We start from the raw sequence: 20,719 nt of genomic DNA, 5'->3' as shown, positions 1-20,719 counted from the left end.
TTCTCAAATGCAGCTGCTGGTTTTCATCTAGCCTACTCAGAAAGCTTGTCTTAAATAATTGTAACTTGCAACTACTTGTTAAAAATGTTTTCCCTTTGTTTTCCTTTTAAAGAGCTGGGAAATTATAACTGAAGATGAGGCAACAATGTACAGCAATCAGAATGTTCCAATACCTCTCTCGCAGAGTAGCTGTGATATACAGAGTCATCTTGCAGAAGAATTGAGTAACAGACTTACTACCTCTGGAAGTCCAGCTACTGGCCAGTCAACAGCCTACACTGTAAATTATTTTTCTACTTGTTCTGATAGAATTAGATCCATAAATACTTTATTTAGGAATTATATTTTTAATTTCATCTCAAATGCACACACTTTAAGAATAGTCTCTTTGCTGTAGAATCCCATCTAAGCAAGCATTTTCTTTGTCTCTGCTTTGCTTATATGGAATTCTGCCTGAGGTTAAAACAGATGTGTGTGAACTATTTTTCAGTCTGTAAATCTACCTCTTGGTCTAGTGTTGTAGAGTGCTGAAAACTGCAAATGAAAAATCTGTTTCTTGAAAGTTTATTTCTAAGGGAGTTGTACTATGTGAGTTACTTTTCCAATTAGAAAAAGTTCAAAGATTAACCATTTTTCATTCTGAATATTAGGATAAGGTTTTATGATTGGGTTGTGTAAACCTGCTGCTTCCTTAGCAGCAAAACAGGGAGCTTGCTCATACAGTTCCACAGCCCTTGTGCCAGCTGTGGAACTTGCCAGACCTCTACATGAGACTGTTCAGCTTGCTGACCCAGCAGGAAACTGCTCTCTTTTCCCCAGCGCTGCTTTTTTGCAGTTTGAACAAGTGAAACAGCATGCTAGATTGTCTGACAAATGCTACAGTAGCAGAGGGAAAACAGCAGGAGCATGTAGCCAGGGTGAAAACTCGACTTTTTGGTGGTGTGGTAGCAAGCAATTAAATAAGCTCAGCTGTCCTGTGAAACCCGAGCTCCACAAACAGCCTTGTAACCTGATAGGTGACGTGAGAAATCCACTGTCCATTGAGGAAAGCCTTTAGAGGTGACCCAGGCCATCTAGTCTGTTAGATTTTGGTATTGAAATAATCATTAGCTTGTGTGATGTTAAGAATGCCCTTCCAAGTGTAAATTTGGAATTGACAATGTTTATCTGAGTTTGTACAAATGTATCACTAGTGTTGCTGGAAACAGTCAAGTGAAAGTAACAAGACTTTACTTCGCCTCTGCTGTTCAGCATTCAATGGGTAGCAAAGAAACTGTTATTTCAGCTTGCTTGGGTGGCCTGAGCAAAGAAAGAAGCAGATGTTCAAATTATTTGCAAGAGTCAGCTAGAATGGTAGTGTTGCCTTTTTTCACCTGCATTACACCACTCCCCCACCAAAAAACCTTTAAAAGTTAATAATGTTTTTTCTTTGAAGTACTTCAGTAGTATGTGGATAGGGAGAAATCCTTCAAGTAGCTGTGGAAATTCTGGACCAAAATGAAATACAGGTGTCTAATGAAGTAGCAAAAGAGATCTAAATTTGGCTGTGGGCAGGAAGATGGGCACTTAGGCAAAGTCTAGGGATTTAATTGCTCTTGTCAAACTGATTATCTCAGACTCTCATGCTTTTTCATTATTGACTTAATTTACTCTCTGGAAAGTTGTGTTAGCTCTGCTCTATGACAGACTTTACTGACAACACAAAAAGTTCTATACTGTAAATTCAATTGTTCTGTAACTATTTGTAATTAATGTTTTACATGCCAAAACATCTATTGCAAGAGTAGTCTGAACTTCCACAAGCCTCTGTCATTCTAAGATTATAATAGACTCTGTGAACTTGATGTTTCTAGCTGTTAAAACAAGAGGTTGAAAAATACGATATTAAATAGTGTTTTGAAATAAATTCAACACTTTGCTCAGGATGGAAGCTGTACTAGCTTGAAGTGTGATAACCATTGCTGGCTGTTTGCTGCCATCCTTAAAACTGCAGTAATAGCTAATGTGTCATTCCTCTCCACTCCTTCAAGAACCATTCCAGCAGAAGAGGTAGTCTGCAGACATACAGACTTGAAGAGCAGCCTGCACATCCAGTGGTAAGTCATTTTTCAAAAAACACGGGCTTTTAGCTGTGTTAGCTGCTGACATCTCAAATGAGGTTTGGCCTTCCTTGCCCAGCAGCTGTCCTGACAAAATGGCCATAATGGGTCTGGTTCAGCTGTAAAGCTTCCACGCTTCAGCTTTGTTTAGCATTATCTTGATGCATAGCCTGCAGAAGGAAGTAGTCTTGCCCTGATGATATGAGTTTCATTTTTCAAATGGCTTGCCTTCTAATTGTTTACTTCTAATTAAAAGCTATACCACATTCCATTTTGCTTTTATGGTGACACTGCAAACTGATCTCATAGCCAGAAGTACCAGGCTGGATCAGCCTAAACCAGGTATATAAATGAATCCTTTAACAGGAGGAGTTTGAATTTTGTATAAACAAAAAAATAAAAATCTGTTACTTCATACTATTTAGAAAGGACTTAAATACTTCTTATCTATTTTACCCAGCTCATAAAAGTCATGAACCTTCTGAAATATAGTTTTGTTGCTTTAAATTAACAGAGGAAAACCTTTTCACAGTAAGTTTCATAGTTTGCTTAATTGTTTTTTGTCTTGTTATCACTAATATTTAGTTACTGCCTACTTCATCTGGATTACCCCCAGGCTGGGAAGAACGACAAGATGAAAAAGGAAGGTCATATTATATAGATCATAATTCTAGAACCACTACCTGGATAAAACCAGTTATACAGGTACTGCCTGTCTTCAATTTGCTGATGTTTTTATTCAGTGAGCGTTTTAAACATCTTGTGTAATAGAAGTGGGGATGGCTTTGAAATAGAACATGCAAAAGGCATAGACTGTAAAGTACCACATAAAATAGCTGAGAGACTGCACAGAGTTAGCAACAGTAATGTTCATGGCAGTCATTCTCCCTTCTGGAGAGAGGTAGCTGACTGAGGAGGCTGGAAAGCTTCTGTAAACCTTCACCACAATCAGTGATTGTTAGTCAGTGTGGTTGATATCATGGAATCTCTCAGGGACTTGCTTTATGAACCTGCTTTCATCAGTCAAAATACGGGCTAATGGAAAAAAGATATTGCTTTACAGGGCTTTGATTTGATAGGATGTTTTTGATCATTTACCTTAGATCGCTGCGGAAACAAGTCAGGCATCAGCTGCACAAAGTATTTCTGTAGCAAGACAGCCACAAGCAACAGCAAGTGATTCATCACAACAGTCTTCTCAGCAGCAGCCTGAAATGGAGCAAGGATTTCTCCCTAAAGGCTGGGAAGTTCGACATGCACCCAATGGGAGACCATTCTTTATTGACCACAATACCAAAACTACAACATGGGTAATGCAAAACTATTCTCATGAACTGGAATTCTAGTTGCTCTTGAAGCAAACTTGGCTGCTTTCAGCAAGCTTCCATATGTTTCTTTAGTGCCAAGATAGCTGTGTCTGTCTGTTCAGGAGCATGGTCAGATCATGGTGCTAATAAACAGTCCCTGTACAGGCCATGGAGATGGACTCCATGATCCTTGTGGGTCCCTTCCAACCCAAAATATTCTGTGTGAGTCTGAGTGATCTGTAATAAAAATGCCAAGTTATAATACTTGTAATGGATAGAAGATTATCAATTTTACTAATTGTATTGGTACTTGAAAGTTTAGCTTGGAAGGAGAAAAACAGGAATCTGCTTTGCAGATCTAAGCCCCTCCTAAATGTCATTGCAGAACTATGGTATCTTATAGGTGGTGTTCACAGAAATGAGTTCAGTAAATATACCTTCAACAGGAAATCCATTACCTTGAATTTATCACAGGGCACAACAGAAATTTCTGTGAATGCTTAAGAGAGCCGAGCAGGTGCAAGTGCCATATGGATGAGGGAGCTGTAGTTCCCTACAGCTGCAGTTCCACAGAGGGGCACTGCACACCACTGGCAGTGCTGCTACATGGTTTTAAGCATCTCCAGAGTCAGTCAGTGTTACTGGCAGGTGAAAGGGAAAGAGAAATGCATGAAATTGATTCAAAATGGGTATTCTTTTCTCCAGGCAGACAAAAAGAACTCATATAACACAACCACCTTCACCCTGGCTCCCACAAAAAACCCCAAGCTATCAACCAAACAACAAAAAACCTCACCAAAACCAAAAGAATAAGGTGTGTCAGAAATGGTGTGGAAAGAGTAATTCAACTGAATTACACAAAAATTTAGTTGAATGAAGGATTTATATGTATGTAAATAAAATAAAGTGAGAGGTTACTAGAAGATGATTGTAAATTACTGGAGGACTGAGAATCCACAAGGATTCCTGTGGCTGCAAAATACGTAACCATTACCTAATTAGTACTAGGCATATTCTTGACAAAATTATTAATAAAAACAAAACAAAAATTAAAAGCAAAACAAAACAGCAAAAATATTTTAACATGCTGCTTGTTTTCTTTTCAAAGGAAGATCCAAGACTCAAAATTTCTGCTCATCCAAGGAGAAAGACTTCCCTAGATCCAGTTGACCTGGGCCCATTACCAGTAAGTAAACCATTTTTTACTTGTTTGGCAGATGAAACAGTTTAACTGTTAAAGTTAGCATTATTGAAATTTGCACATGAGAAAATGCAGCCTGCTTTTTTCCTACAAAAGATACTGTTTTGAATTTCAGTGCTGACAGTAGATGGGAGAGGAATGCCCTCAACTGCTCATCATGTTGAGTTCTATGCAAACTATATGATCAGAAATTTATAATAAAAATGTAATAAAAAAGCATAACAAAAATGCTGTCTTTTTACAGCCAGGGTGGGAAGAGAGAACTCACACAGATGGAAGAATATTCTTCATAAACCACAGTATGTACAATGTAGTGTTCTTCCCTACTTATCATTTTATTTGTGACCATTATTTGAATTAATGGAACTAATTAAAACATCTCTTGCAGATACGAAGAGAACCCAGTGGGAGGATCCTCGACTGCAGAATGTGGCAATAACTGGACCAGTAAGATTTCCTAATGCACATTTTCATATTTTTCAGAAATACTGTTAATAGAATCCAAATAAACTCTTGTCATTTATCAGTTAGTCTAGAAAGTGAAACTTTCAGGGTGTCTGAACAAAGCATTTTTATTTTATTTCTTTTTAAAAACTGTTTAGAGAGCTTTCTAGGGAAATGGTCTTTAAATGACAGAAAGAAAAAGCAGTTCCCATGGTAGTAAGAAAGTTTCCTTATAGACTGGGGGGAGGGCTTTGAAGTCTTATTTATTTCTTGCCCACACTAGCTCAATTCATGACGCAAATTTGAGAAAGACGAAAAAGGGGAAAAAAAAGGGCTTCAAAAGGAATTAAATTGATTTTCAACTGGAAAATAATTATCCAGCCTCAATACTTAATCTGTAGTGTGAAATTACCAGAACTAATTGCAAAGATGGTTTACATTTTAATTATAGATGGGTTTTAGTGTTCAGCTGATATCTGTGTTTATTAATAGCCTGCATTTGTAAACAACCTTCCCTGTCCATGGAAAATAGAGGTGTTTGTAGCCAGGTCTCTCATGATCCAGCAGGGAAATGGACGTCACCAAAGGCATTTTGGTCACTTTGATCTGGGCCACTCAGGGATCTCAGTGGTTCCATCAGCTAATGGGGAAGTACAGCATGAATTCTGTGGATCTGATCTGAACAGAGAGGTGCTTTTCATTCCTGGTGTTTATAAACTGGAAGTTTCCCCTGGCACTCAGTAAAACATGTATTCCTGTTATCTCAGAGTTTAAACGGCTTGTCTGTGTTTCACAAGGCACACAAGACTTTTTTTTCTTTTTTCCCCCCCAAAGGCTGTGCCTTACTCCAGGGACTATAAGCGGAAGTATGAATTCTTCAGAAAGAAATTGAAGAAACAGGTCAGTAATCAGTAGGAATCCAGCAGAAGGTTATGAAACTTAGGCCCCTAAACAAATTCACAGGGAAGATAAATTTACTATCTGATCACAAATACATTTGTGAAGCACCAACTTCATAACAATTAGCATTTGCTCTAGCAGCAGGGTTTGTGATTTTATGCACTGATGAAGACTGTAAGCAATCTAATTTAAAAAGCAGAAATTCTCAAAGGTTAAAATGTCATGACCCTGAAAGTAAGACTGCCAACAGAAAAGTTTGGAAATCACTAATCATGCATGGAATAGTTTTTGAAAGTCAGAATATGGAAAGTTCTCAGAATAGATTTTAGTCTGTCTATGTAGAAATCTGGATGACTGCAATAAATTGTTACAGCCTTAAAATCTGAAGTTTATGGGTCTTGTTTCCAAACTCTAGTTTGAAGTGGCAGTGCCAGGTATATTTATAACATGTAGCATAAAAGACTGTAAATAGCATCTGGACAGCCAGATAACAATGAGTCTGCACAAGTTCAATGAAATTTTACATCCTTGGGAGGTATTTTACATATATAATAACCTTTGGGTTTAGATCCATGCTTTGCTTTCTACCTGCCAAGTTTGCCTGTGCACTTTGAGCTGCATGTAAGTTGCACACAATTATACATGCACCTCATTTTTTGTGTTCCTAGTAAAACAAGATTGACATTCATTCAAATGTCAGTATCTTAATCTGAGATAGAGAACTCAGCCACACAAAACAATTGTGGTAGTGTAAGAATTAAATACAACTGTAGATTTTGTCTCAAGTGAGAGAACAGGATACCTAGGCTCATAGGATATAGAACTACAAGGTGAAATAAGTCAGGTAAAATGGTTCCAGATAATTTTATGTGTCAACTGTGAGCTGTTTTTAATCAAGTGTGTAATATGATAAATGTCCAGTGTCAGAAGACACTCCATGCCTCGCTGCATGCAGAGCAACTGCCCATATGCTGTTACTAGTGAGAATTTTAACTGTATTTTCTTAGCATGAAATAGAAGTTAGCATCTAAAACTCTCTTTGCTAGTTGAATTGTAGATAAATGGAGCCTCTTTTCTATCATACTCTGTTATGTTTCCAAGTGAAGTAAGGAAACAATTTCTGTGCTCTCTTGGTCTATTTTCAGAATTTGCATGTTCTGCAAAACTCTTAAGATGCTGAGGTTTGTTTCATTATTCTTTGTTCCCATATTTCTCTTTTTCAGAGTGATATTCCAAATAGGTTTGAAATGAAAATTCATCGCACAACAATCCTTGAAGATTCTTACAGAAGAATCATAGCTGTAAAGAGAGCAGACTTCCTTAAAGCAAGACTTTGGATTGAATTTGATGGTGAAAAAGGTTTAGACTATGGAGGAGTTGCCAGGGAATGGTTCTTCCTTCTCTCTAAAGAAATGTTTAATCCTTATTATGGATTGTTTGAATATTCAGCTACGTAAGTAATACTGCTCTGGATGATGTGAAAACTTATGAGAAGAAATTGTATTTCTTGTACCTTCTTTAAAAATGGGGTTCCTGCTGTCCTTGCAAATGTACCAGAGGGTTTAGTTGATAATAACTGCAATAATCTGCACCCAGTTGCTTGCCAGAAGAGTAATGTGGAGACAATATTGTGGGGTTTTTGTACAGCAATCCTAACATAAGCCATGGCATTTTTGCATGGACAAGCATGTGCTTGCAACCGTCTCCTGCACGCAGAAGAGACACTATGTAACTATAATGCAGAGAATGTTACTCTGCTTTAAAATGAATGGGAGTTAATCCCTTCTCTTTGGTTTATCTCCAACTTACTGAGGTAGTTCCTGGTGGTTGTTTCTGATACACTAATAGTCTTCTATTGTGTATTGTTTAATATTAGATATCATCATGAAAAGCAATAACTGATTTCATAAGTGATGTCTTTCAGATCTTCAAATGTGAGATTGATCCAATAGTACAACATTTTTGTTTTTCTTTCTCTTCCCTGTTCCCTCCTTCAACTCTTCAGAGATAACTATACTCTGCAGATCAATCCGAACTCTGGCCTTTGCAATGAAGATCATCTCTCTTATTTCAAGTTTATAGGTCGTGTGGCTGGAATGGCTGTTTACCATGGCAAACTTTTGGATGGTTAGTATTTATCTTGTGTAATGGGATATTCAGATTAATTTTGCATGTGTTTTGAGTCCTAAGTTATATCTGTTAAATTTATTTCTTCTTCTTTAAAGCCTTTTTTATTCGTCCTTTTTACAAGATGATGCTCCAAAAACCAATAACACTACATGATATGGAGTCTGTGGTATGTAATTTGCTTTATCATGTTGACAAATCTAATGTTAATTTATAATTTTTATGGATATATCTATTTATAATATCTACAGATCTATAATCTACATTTTGAAGGTGGAAAATGCACAATTCAAAGATATTTAAGCTACATCTTTAATAAGTCTGTAAGTTGTATAGGAATTAAAACTTCTAATGAAAATCAAAGACCTAGACTTAGGTTCAAGTCAGTTAAGCTGTATTGGAAACTGTAACCTAAACTTTCTGTGATGTTTTCTTGAAGTGTTTTAGACAATGAGATTGTTAAAATGGAATATAAATACTTTCAGGATTCCTGTCTTAACCTGTTTTTTAATTTTTTTTCTTTGATTATAAAAATTAATAATTTTCAGGGACTGAAAATTGAGCGATACAATGTAACATTTTTAGAGGAAAAACATGTCCCTTTTCTTGTTTGGTTGGTTCCCTGATAATGGCTCTTATCTAGAATGCTCATGGGCAAAGTGATTTTTCTTCTGTCTTTTTAATCTGTTACTGGTTTTGCTGCCCTTTAAGATTATATCATGTAGTTGCTATCTGTTTCTGACTAATAGTTTTATAGATGTGTCCTGATTTTTTTTGTTTTGATTTCATTTTGTTTGGTGCTCTAGAATGATGGAATGGTTTGGGTTCAAGGCAGGGACACCTTCCACTAGAAGGGTGTAGCACCAAGCCCTGTCAAACCTGTCCTTGGACACTTCCAGGGATGGGGCAGACCCATCTTCTCTGGGCACCCTGTGCCAGTGGCTCACCATACTCACAGGGAAGAATTTCTTAATATCTAAGCTAGATCTGCCCTCCTCATCCTTCACTTCACTCCCTGATAGAAGGACATTTACATAGATTGCTGAGCAATCAGGTTTTAAAGGTCTTCAGAGCTTTGTACCACTGCAGTGTCTCTGTGTCCAGTATAGGATTACCCTAGGCAGAAGTGTTCACTGGGCTGTCATGGAACCTCTTGCAGTTTATAGGGTGGCTACTTTATTTAGCACTTACTCTTTTGTAATTTTCTCTCAGGATAGCGAATATTACAATTCTCTGAGATGGATTCTTGAAAATGATCCAACAGAACTGGACCTCAGATTCATAGTTGATGAAGAACTTTTTGGTCAGGTTAGTATGTTTATGTAATGTGGAATAGAAAAAACATGGAAGAAAATACTTGTCCTGTGGAATTAGGGGATTTTATGTGTATGGTGTTAAGAAAACTCCTTCACTCACTCAGGTCTTTCCACTCATGTGGTGAGTGCATTTCAGCCTGCTGTGATAAAGGACTTGGAAATAAGCAGAGCTTTAAAAAATTGCTTTTGCTTTTTTATTGAATACTACTTGCATTGGAATGTAGCTGTTGCTGTGAAGGCAACCAAAACATCCATAGTCCATGATTTGATCTGCAGTAGAGGTTGGGTTTATGTGATTGGCTGGAAAGGATGAGTTCCTTTGGAAAATGCAGCAATTGCTGAGATGTAACATGTTTCCTTTCTCTTAAGATATACTAGAAACCTAGAGAATAAACAAGTTTGTTAGTGCATACAAAGCTGTTTAAGATAAGTCATGTAGAAATACTACAGGTCTTGAATAAAACTTCCAAACTGCAGTTGCCAGCTAGATCTAAGGATAATAACCTTTATGGTCTTGTGCAACAGCAGTGAACCTGAGAAGAAGCAATGAGAATGTACATCAGTGATAACTGAAATTGAGATATCTGTGTTCTGAGGTTCTAGCAGTATAAGTCACTTTGTAACAGAGATGTACATTGATTCACTTACTGGGATAATTGCTGAAGTGGTTTCTGTAATTGTTTTTCCTTGAGATTTGGAATGAGGGCTGGGTCATGGAATATGCATTTAGAGAAGTGTGCCTTACTGTGAACCTGTGTGCAGTCTTGGGTGGTGTGCTGTAGCAGGTCAGACAAAATGGAGGTTTCCCATTGCACCCCTTAATAATACATCTTTTTTTTTTTTTAAATGTACCACATTCTATTTATTAGGTGACCTGTGTGGCTGGATCTGTTTCTCATAGTTCTCAAATTATGCAGTCTTCAAGAGTTGTATGAATTATCTAATATTAACATAGGAATTCTGTTATATATTCACCTTGTTTAAGACCTGTTCTGTGCATTGCATTTAGACCCATCAACATGAACTGAAAAGTGGTGGATCAGAAATAGTTGTCACCAACAAGAACAAGAGAGACTACATTCAGTGAGTAGTGGCTGCTGTGTGCAATGTACCTCACTGGATTGCCCTCTAGCACAGGGGCTCTGTTAGCTTTATTTATAAAATGAAGTTGTTGCTTTGTATGTAAATCACTTTTATTTTAAATTTCGTTTTGTTTGGGTTTTTATTTTTTTGCAGTCTTGTAATTCAGTGGAGATTTGTGAGCCGAGTACAGAAACAAATGACAGCCTTTAAAGAGGTACAGTTCTAATTACAAAATGCATTCTTCTAAGGGTTTGTTGCATCTGGTATTTTTTGGACACCCTGAAGACTCACTAATCATTTTGTTTAAATATTAGAAAAGACAGCGATACTGTTTGTAGTGTCAGCTTTGAATTATTTCAGAGTTAAAAATATTTTGGTATATTCTTACTGAAGTGTTTAATTCATCTTGAAAAATTGCTTATTTCTCAATCCTGACTGACAGCCTTAGCTGCAGATCAAACTATTTAATGACCTCTGCAGAAATTAAACTTAATTTAATTATATTAGTTTGATTTAAACTAGGCAATTTACCCTTTTCTGTACCAATTGTATTACATAGATGATATTCAGACTTCATACTCATCACTCAGTGTTGCACAATAAAGATGTGAGAAATCAATTAAAAGTACTGTAATGAAACTGAGGACTACTGGTGTCCAAACATCTGTCTTTGATATATTGCTTTGGCTGTGTTTACCAAAGCCTCTCAATATCCTTCTTCTTGACTAAAAACTATAATAATGTTGCCTTGATTTTTACAAACTTCCCTCATCTTTTTTAGGGCTTTTTTGAACTAATACCACAGGATCTGATTAAAATTTTTGATGAAAATGAGCTAGAGGTAGGTGTATCATGGAAAAGAGAACAAATTATGTTGAAACCTTAGTTTACTGACTTAAACTTTGGTGTTGTTTGTTTGGTTTTTTATCTGTGTAGTTATTAATGTGTGGATTGGGAGATGTGGACGTGGCTGATTGGAAACTACACACAAAATACAAAAATGGCTACAACATAAACCATCAAGTAATACAGTGGTTCTGGAAGGTACGTGAAGTTCTAATATTTTCTTCTCAAAAATGTGTTCAAAAGCTGCTGCCTTTCTGCTAGTTTATAGTTTGATTCATTAAAAGGTTAGGTAAATATTATCTGACCATTAAAATTCCTGAGAAAGTAAGAAAACTAAAGGTGAGATACGTGGTAAGAATGTAAATGCAATACTGATGATTGTTTTTTCAAAAAATCCCTGTCTGGCTGGGGTTAAAAATTTATTTGTGTAGGTTTTCCTGGCATGGTTACACTAAAGAGGTGTTAAACTGTTCTGTTTAATAAATTACAGGAATTTGGCTTCTAGTTCATAACATAAGAAACTTCAAAGAAAGTAGGGGGCCAAATCTTCAAGGGAAGCATTTTAACAGCCTGCTAAGCCAGTAACCATACTCTTGTTACAGTGCCATTAAAAAATTGTTGACTTCATAGCTTTAAGCAATAGGCAATGAATTAGACTGTGTGTGTCTCTAAGATTTAGAGGTAGATACTATTTTGCATAAATCTATTAGCTTAAAACCTTAATTTAAAAAGAAATATTTAATTGTAATCATTGTCATACATAGGCAGTCTTAATGATGGACTCTGAAAAGAGAATAAGATTACTTCAGTTTGTTACTGGCACATCACGTGTTCCCATGAATGGGTTTGCTGAGCTCTATGGTGAGTACTTAAGATTATCTTCACAATTAAGTAACAAAGAACCCGGTACCAACATTGTCCTGATGCTTGACTTCAGACATTGTCAAATTTTTTTTCAAATTTTACTTTAAAATTTAGTATGTACTGGCAGTTATAAGAAACAAAGTTAGACAAGAGTCACTTACATCACGTTTCCCAGGTACTATATGGGAGCATATTAGTCTAATTCTGGTTTTGAAGTTTTTAAATGTATAGGAATTCTCAAATGAATGTGGATTTTTAAAGTTCTCAAGAGCTGGAAAAATCCCTGTTTAACACATGATTGAGCTTGAAGAAAATTCTTAGTTATCCAAGAGCTGATTACAAAGACATGCTGGCATCAGCAGTTAACTTCAGTTCCACAACTGCTTTTATCTGCTCACAAGCCATGGTTGTACAGATGCAGTTGTTTGTAAGGATATACTCCAAAAGGGACCACTGAAATGTCACGAGTTAAGCATAAAGTCAGAAGAAAAGTACTGAACCTACAATGCTGAGACTGAGACAAGCAGAGGACAGCAGGGAGCAAATTTCAATAGCAAAGCCAGAAAAGCCACTGTGGGCAGGCAGATAGAGCAGCCCACAAAGGGTGGGGATGCTTGGCTTAGGGGAGGTCTGTTCTCAGCTGCCATCAGCTATTATGTTTTCTGCTAGACTACTTTATTAAGGCCAAAAGTGCTTCAGATGCTGTGTAAATGACTGAATAATCTAACTTGCCTCTTTGATTAAACATTTCCTTTTTATAAACAGGACATTAATTTGTTTATAAAACAAAAGGATTGTGAACAAAACCACCCGTCTTGTGTTCCCATTTCTCCATGTCTTCATTTTTCATTATAAATCACAGAATCACAGAATAATGAGGTTGGAAGAGACCTCTAAGATCATTGATCCAGCCTATGCCCTAACACCTCAACTAGACTCTAGCACCAAGTCCAGTCTTTTTTTAAACACATCCAGAGATGGTGATTCTCCCACCTCCCTAGGAAGAGCATTCCAGTACTTTATTATTCTTTCAGTGATTTTTTTTTTCCTAATATCCAACCTATACCTTCCCTGATGTAGCTTGAGATACTTGGTTTATTTTTTCTGTTCCATCAGTAAATGAGTTGTGAGTTGCAGTGGGAAGAGCAGTGTGCTGAGCAGGCTCAGCCATGTGTCTGCTGCTGCACCTGAGCCTTGGCATTGCTGGGGTTACAGCACCTGCTCATCACAGGGGAACCCAGTCAGAATTCTGCTGCCCCAGGAACTCTGCTTATTTGTGTATGAACACTACTAGAGATAGAACTAAGAATTGATACAGGGGAAGAAACTGCTGAAGTTCTTGGCTTCCTTCTGCCCAGGGATTAGAATATATTTGAGCAGTTTTCTGTAGTTGTAATCGCTCACTCATTAATGAAAAATTCAACACTGTATTGCACAGTGCTTTGTTTCTCCTACAGTTATTTCTGCTTTGCTGTGGCCAGCATGCCGTCCTTACCAAACCCCAGTAACAATGACATTTCCTGTACCTTGTGTCGAAAGAGCTGTACGTGGTTTTTCAGTGTTGTGCCGCTGCCGGGCCGTTCCCTTCCCCGCCCGCCGGCAGCGCTGGAGCCGCTCCCTGGCCGAGATCTCCCTCTCGTGGCTCCTCTCCTCGAGGGCTCCCAGCTCGGGAGCGAACCCGAACGTGCTGGAGCTCCGGCACCCTGAACAGACGTGCTCTGACATAGTGCAGCTTTTGTCTTCCTCGTTTTTTAACTGCAGACTTCTCCCAGCTTAAGGAAACGGTTATAAAATACTCCTTGCATCTGCTTGGTGAGAATTGAGGATGCTGTAAGACAGTTCTTGAAGGATACAGGGAGCTGCGGCCTTTTTTGCTAGCCAGAAAATGTTCTCTCAGGTGCATAACAACATCCTGGGAGTACAGATATGATTGCCATATCAAAAGTTCTCAGTTACTCTATTTTTGTTGCTGTATAGGTGCATTGACTACTTCCTAACAGCTTATAAAACTTGGCACATGGTGATAAACATGTCTAAGTTTTTACATGGACAATTTATAAAAGTATAAAAAAGTATAAAAACTTATAATAATAAAAACTTATAATACTTATAAAAGTATAAAAACTTCAATACCAGCTACTATGCATATACCTTTAGGTCTTAGGTTTCTGAGCTGAAGATGTAAAACTCTCTTGAAACTGAGGTATAGCAAGAGATAATTGAAATACAAGGGAATTGGGATTATTGACTATTACTTTCTATAGTCTGTATTTTATTCATATAGATAGCTCCTTCAGATGTCAGCCCTGGATTGCAAAACCCCCAAATAGGTCATCATTTGTATCTCTGATTATAAAAGGATTTCATAATAGGGTGAAAATTCATGTGTTCTTTTCTTCAGGTTCAAATGGACCACAGTTGTTCACAGTTGAACAGTGGGGTACCCCTGAAAAACTGCCAAGAGCTCATACCTGGTGAGTATTTAATTCAGATAAATTATGACCTCTAGTATAAGTGATAAAATACTTAAGAGTTTTCATCTGTTTTTCAGCTTTAATCGCTTGGATTTGCCTCCGTATGACTCGTTTGAAGATTTATGGGATAAACTTCTTCTAGCCATTGAAAACACTCAGGGTTTTGATGGGGTTGATTAAGATACAGACATAAATTATGTTGGTCCAGTGCTGCAATTTCATTTTAAGGGTTTACAAACAAATCTGAATTTTCCAGGGACTACCATTGTATTTAGTCACATGGCTATTGACTCTTCATAGGGTGTAAAATAACTAAGTATTAAAAATCACTAACTTTTGAAAATGTATTTTTATTTTGTCATTTCCATAGTTTTGTGTATTTGCTATACATGCAATATACACATTGGATTAGCCAGTGCCAAGTAAGTAAAAAACTAAAGTGTTTTTAGCAGTTGCCTCTTGTACAGTATTTGAGACTGTCCTGCAGTAAACTACTGAAGTAAAGCTGTAAAGAAATCTTTGCAGAGGATTTAAATTTGATTTGCTGCTTTAAGAGAAGCAAATGAAATTGTTAAACTGTTTAAAAAAAAAAACCCACCCAAACAAAAAAACCCCAACAAATGTAATGTATTACAATATCATAATTTATGCTGCTTCAGGCTTTTTGCAACAGATCTGCCCAAAGCACCTTATAATTCAGCAGATTAGATACCACATTGGAAAACATTTGTTTGCAGAACACTGACTTGATACAGTTGTTAGACTTCTGTTTCTAACTTGCTTTTGCTAAAACAGTGTAACAAACCCAAGATTTTTATACAAAACAGATAAGCAGCATAATTCTGACTTTTAATGAGAAATTATATCCATTTTTTGTTTAAATTTATATACTGATGTTGGTTTATTGAGTGTTCATCACTATTTTGGATAAATTTGTAGTTGAACGATAATATTTTCAATTCAGCCTTTTGCAACAAATCAATCTTAAAATGAAATTTGTATGGATATCACTCAGTATTTAGTTACTGATAGTTAGAGGCCTTTATTATCCATTCTTGCAGTATTGCACTACATAACAATAAAGAACATGTTTACAGGGTTTTCTGGGCCAAATTCAGCAGTCTGTTATGTGCAAACTCCTGAACTGCATGGAGGTTATGCACATTGATCAGGTGCAGAATTTGGTTCTGTGATATGTTTACAGGTTGCTAGTTTCTACAGCTGCATTTTTATATTTTTTTCTCCAGTGTTAGTCTAGAAACCAAATTTGTTAATACAGTATAACCAAAGTCATAACCAACAATGTGCAATTTATTGTAGATCAACTTGTCATATATAAATATTAGTTTGATTTCTTTTGTAAATGTGGGTCTTTTTTGTATTAATATTAACTTTTTTTTGAGCAAGTGCTGGTTAAAATTATTAGCAAAGTTGGTTCTGAAAGAAAACAAATTGGTTTGTATACCTGACTTGCTCAAATTTTAACATTTTATTACCAATATGATCTGAGGAAATGACAGTACCTAGCTTTGACCACCAAATTTCTGTTTAGTCACAGTCTTTATAAATATGCAAGAAGGAAGTGTAGCACATCTCTCTCTGAAGATATGTAAATTATGTAACAAATGTTAATGGGTCTTAAGGGATATTTAAAATCCCACTTTGTTTTATCCTTTGAATAGGTCATTAGAACTGAGAGTATTACATGTAAATAAAGGTAACTTATACAAATTTCCCAAATCTATATGCAGTTTTGTAAAACGTGAATGATATATCAGTAAATCTGTATAGATTTGAATGTAGCAGGTTTTGTTGCATACTTTAAAGTATAAAATAAGGATCCTGAAAGCAGTAAATAAAAGTTTATTCTAATAAGTTGTGATTGAGTTCTTTGAAGTGCAAATCAGTAATCTTGAAATAGCAAGAATTGAGTCATTTTTGTACTCCTAGGTAGGCCACGGCAGTAGTTCCACCACAACATGCTGCTGCTTTTGCAGAGCAGTGAAGATGCAGCAGTGCTGTTTCCTGGTGTTCTGCTCCTGAGATGTGCAGCCCTGCAAAAACACACATTGTGTTTTTCTAGAAGCTCTGGGTCACTGTCAGCCTTCAGTGCATGGCCAGCCTAGAGATGCTGAGGCCAGTGAGCAGGTGAGGCAGGGCCAGGCTCCTCCCTGCTCTGGGAACCTTCCTGGCAGGTGCACAGCTGGGTGGGGAGTGGGAGAGGGGCCCTGAAACCCTGCCCCAGCAGCAGGGAGTGCCCAGCAGCTGCTCCTTTCTCTGGGCTTTAAACTAACTTTGTGGGGGAGTGGTGATGGCAGCTTGTGCTGAAGTAAAGGAGGGCTTGGTGGTGCTGAGTATCATAGAATGGCCTAGGTGGGGAGGGGATCTTGAGGATCATCCAGTTCCAATCCCCTGCCATTGGCAGGGACACCTTCCACCAGGCCAGGCTGCTCAAAGCTCCATCCAACCTGGCCCTGAGCACTTCCAGGGATGGGGTAACCACAGCTTCACTGGCAACCTCTGCCAGTGACTCACCCTCCTCACAGTAAAGAAGTTTTTCCTAATATCTAATCAAAACCTGCTTTCTTTCAATTTGCACTCTGTCACTACATGTCCTGCCCCATCTATCCTGTAAGTTCCCTTTTGGTATTGGAAGGCCACAGTTAGGTCACCTTGAAGCCTGGTCTTTTCCAGAACAATCTCAATTCTCTCTGCCTTTCCTTAGAGAGGTGCTCCAACCCTCTGGTCAGATGGGACAGGGTGATGGGAGTGGGGCAGCCTTTGTGGAGGATGGCACAGACTGGAGGGGACCTGCCTTGTGTGCCTGCACACAGAGGCAGCCAGGGAAAAGCCAGGGAGGAGTAAAAGACATGGCTTGAATTGCTGGATGGAGTGAGGGCTGCAGAAGGGCCAACAGGCTGGTGGGAACATCCTGGTCAGGCCTTGACCTAGGCTGCTGTTTGTCATGAGGAAGGAGCAGGATGGGTTTTGTAGCTTGTCAAGGAATTCTGGAATTGTAAACCCTGGCTCTTAGGGGAGACTAAATTCCCTCAGGTCTGTGGGCAGGGCAGTGCAAGGGGGAGTAACCTGGGAGGCTTCTGTAGGGGGTCATGGGCAGCCAAACAAGGGTTAAGTCTTGGGCAACCAGGGAGATGCTGTTGGGATCTGCTACATGTCCCTTTGCACTTGTATTTTCTGCACATAAACCTCTGTATTCCCTGAAGCTCATATACAGAGTGAGGGTAGAACTCCAGAGATGCTCCTATGAACACCCATTTTTTTCACCAGAAACACAGTTCTGCATGCCAGCTGCAGATTTCTTATGTGCCATTGCAGAGGAGAGGTTAACAGCTGCCAGCAACCAGCTCAGCCCCACTGCTTTCATTGCTCTTAATGCCCAGCTGAGGTGCCAGGTGAGGGGTAAGGAAGAAGATTTTCTCAGGGAGGTAAGAGCTAATCTGCTGGGGAAAAAATGGATAGAGGGTTGATGTTTGGTAAGAGACTGCGGATCTGGTTAAGAAATATTGATCTATGAAGAAACAGAGATGAAAAAGATCTTCAGAAAAATGTACATTCTAGGGCAGGGGATAGATCACAACAGGAGGCAGAGGATGACTGCAACAGGAATAGTTTTGCTTTTCTCAGCTTTAAAAACACCACATTGAAAATTCAGGGGAGTTTGTGATTGCAGTTTTCTGGGCTGCTTGAAGCTATAGAACTGTAAGCACAACAGTTCCCTCCTGTTGGTTGTGGCTTCTGCAGCTCAGTGCTGATTCCAGGAATCTTTTATAGATCCTGGAGACTCCAGTGGAGGCTCTGCCTGGGATTTGGACTCTTGGCTGGGCTGGGAGTGGCCACAGGACCTCCCTGGGTGCTGGAGATGGCTGGGCCAGGCCCCCTGGGACAGTGGGTGATGGGGCACAGCAGGGATGTGAGCTGCTGGCACAGCAGGGATGTGAGCTGCTGGCACAGGGTTAGATGTGTTAGGATGGTGTGAAACCTCTGGGAAATTTTTTAGGGGCTGAACTTCCCTAGGAAGGTAAACTATTCCTATTACATGTTTAATAAGGCTGCTGGTGGTGTTTTTTGTGTGTTAATTATTACCATTATATAGTAAAGGTTGTTTGTGAATAAATGGTTATGATGCTTTTGAAGGGAATTTATGTAGCCTAAAAAAGGTAAGTGTATAGATTAACCTCAACACAGACTTGAAGCGGAAACTTGAAAATTTCTCCTTTACTCTGAAGGTAATGTCTGTGTAACTGCTCTGCAGTCTGGTGGTAGGGAAATGAGACTTTAGGCATGAACAAGACACATTCAACACTCACGTGAATGTTTGGGGCAAGGGGTGTTGTTGGTTTTTCCCTTCAAAGTGAAAAACAATAATTTCTATAGAAAGTGCCATTGAGTCTTCACTTATGCAGTTTGAAGAACACATGACTGAAATTATTTTAAATTGCTATTAAAATATCACATCTGTAGCATATTAAACAAGTTGTTTTGTTTTGTTTATTTTTTTGTTAGAGACTAGGACCAATGCATAAAACCTGGGCAAAATACATGAGTGTAAACTACTAATTTTCCTTCTTTGTCCTGTTTCTCTAACCTCACTATTTCATGCATACACTTGGATTGTAAGCTATCTAGTGCCTTGACATTTGATTTGTTCTGTAGATCCATAGCACAGTTTGGTGCTATTTCACTAATTGATGACATCTTTACAAAAATCTGCACACATATCCTTGACACGGCTGCCTCTGGCATACTGTCAACATGGAACATGTCCTGGATTGGCACACATTTCCTTTTTTTTTTCCTTGTGTACTTTTTTCAGTGCAATTTCAGCATTACTTACCAAATACATGATCGTCATCAATTCCCTAGAGTGGGAATTGCTAAAACATTAAATACTTAAAACTGAATTTGTGTACTTTTAAATATTGTCTTCATTTTACAAATTTCTTGTGGGGTCAAAAATAATGTCAGTTTGTTAGGAGGCAAGATTCTTCTATCTGTTATTTTTCATGCTGTCTGTTCACGTGTGGTTTCTGTTTCTCATTAATTAGTTTGTTGTGGTGCTTGATTTCTTCACATAGGATCTTATGATATTATTTTTCTATGAGATTTTGCTTTTTATCAGGCAGTTTATTTTAATATCTCGCCTTTTTATGAACCATTAAAAGATTCACTCTGTAGTTCTTATGATGTGAACTGAGAGCTCATTTATCTGCAGTCTGAGCACCACCAAGGAGCCATACCTCTGGTGGCCTAGAAGCATGTTTTTGAAATGTCTATTCATTTAAAAGACAACCCACATGTACCATCTTCCATGGTTATAAATGGAAATTAAGCATTTAACAGCTGCCATTTTGCTCTGTAGTATCACAGAATCAGTAGGAGATGCAAGCACAAGCTTTGGTGCTCTTATACTAAATAATTTTTCTTTGAAGTGGAGACTTAATTGCTTTTTCTCTGTGGAACATATATCACTAGCACGCTAATCAGAATACAAACATCTCACAAAGGGGATAATGAGGGAGAACTTCCATGTAATGCTTGGTTTATTGTCCACGTGATTCTGTAGAAAAATGTTTTGTTTTGCTGAGCTGCCCTTAATTTGAGGTTTCTTGCTTAATGAGACTTCAAACAAATTTTGCATTGTAGGTTTCAGGTTCTCATCCCAGAGAGAGGCTTGGGATTTTGGGGAGGGGGAGGCCAAGTGGCTTGGAAAACCTAAACAGATATTAAGTAAGTGAGCCTGCCTCCTGAGGAAAGACAGATAAGGCAGCTTTCCCAATTGTGACAGAATGTAAAACTTCCTGTTGCAATATACCAAAGTCTAAAAACATCCATTACAATTTGTTTTTCCTAACCTATCTTGAGTTCAATTCAATGGCAAATGTTTTTGTAATTGTTAACTTTTCTGATATTTTCTACAAATATTTTCTGAAATTTTTCTGATTGAGGTTTTGTTTTGAGGGCTGGGAAGTATGACCTTTCAGAGGCTGTGAATACACCTCCTTCTATGCACTGCAGCTTGGGAGTATGCAAAATGCTA

General features: G+C 38.0%; 1 protein-coding gene across 5 annotated transcripts in view; it reads left to right on the top strand.

Moving 5' to 3' along the window:
- NEDD4 (NEDD4 E3 ubiquitin protein ligase) overlaps positions 1–16,536 on the top strand; it is a 50,911-nt gene extending 34,375 nt beyond the window's left edge. For all 5 annotated transcript variants that reach the window (XM_059482021.1, XM_059482020.1, XM_059482018.1 and 2 more), the window contains 19 exons: positions 113–280; positions 2,031–2,096; positions 2,685–2,804; positions 3,203–3,409; positions 4,515–4,592; positions 4,852–4,906; positions 4,996–5,054; positions 5,886–5,951; positions 7,175–7,404; positions 7,957–8,078; positions 8,177–8,247; positions 9,291–9,386; positions 10,404–10,477; positions 10,631–10,691; positions 11,259–11,318; positions 11,414–11,521; positions 12,088–12,184; positions 14,589–14,661; positions 14,739–16,536. In XM_059482021.1, coding sequence (XP_059338004.1) covers positions 113–280; positions 2,031–2,096; positions 2,685–2,804; positions 3,203–3,409; positions 4,515–4,592; positions 4,852–4,906; positions 4,996–5,054; positions 5,886–5,951; positions 7,175–7,404; positions 7,957–8,078; positions 8,177–8,247; positions 9,291–9,386; positions 10,404–10,477; positions 10,631–10,691; positions 11,259–11,318; positions 11,414–11,521; positions 12,088–12,184; positions 14,589–14,661; positions 14,739–14,841 — 1,914 coding nt within the window. In that variant the 3' untranslated portion in view covers positions 14,842–16,536. The remainder of the gene's footprint in view (positions 1–112; positions 281–2,030; positions 2,097–2,684; positions 2,805–3,202; positions 3,410–4,514; positions 4,593–4,851; positions 4,907–4,995; positions 5,055–5,885; positions 5,952–7,174; positions 7,405–7,956; positions 8,079–8,176; positions 8,248–9,290; positions 9,387–10,403; positions 10,478–10,630; positions 10,692–11,258; positions 11,319–11,413; positions 11,522–12,087; positions 12,185–14,588; positions 14,662–14,738) is intronic.
- The last annotated feature ends 4,183 nt before the right edge of the window (positions 16,537–20,719 follow it).

This window comes from Ammospiza nelsoni, chromosome 14 (assembly GCF_027579445.1).
Source record: "Ammospiza nelsoni isolate bAmmNel1 chromosome 14, bAmmNel1.pri, whole genome shotgun sequence".
Classification (NCBI taxonomy): Eukaryota; Metazoa; Chordata; class Aves; order Passeriformes; family Passerellidae; genus Ammospiza; species Ammospiza nelsoni.
The sequence above is the reverse complement of the archived record's forward strand: the minus strand, read 5'-3'. Positions and strand labels throughout refer to the sequence as shown.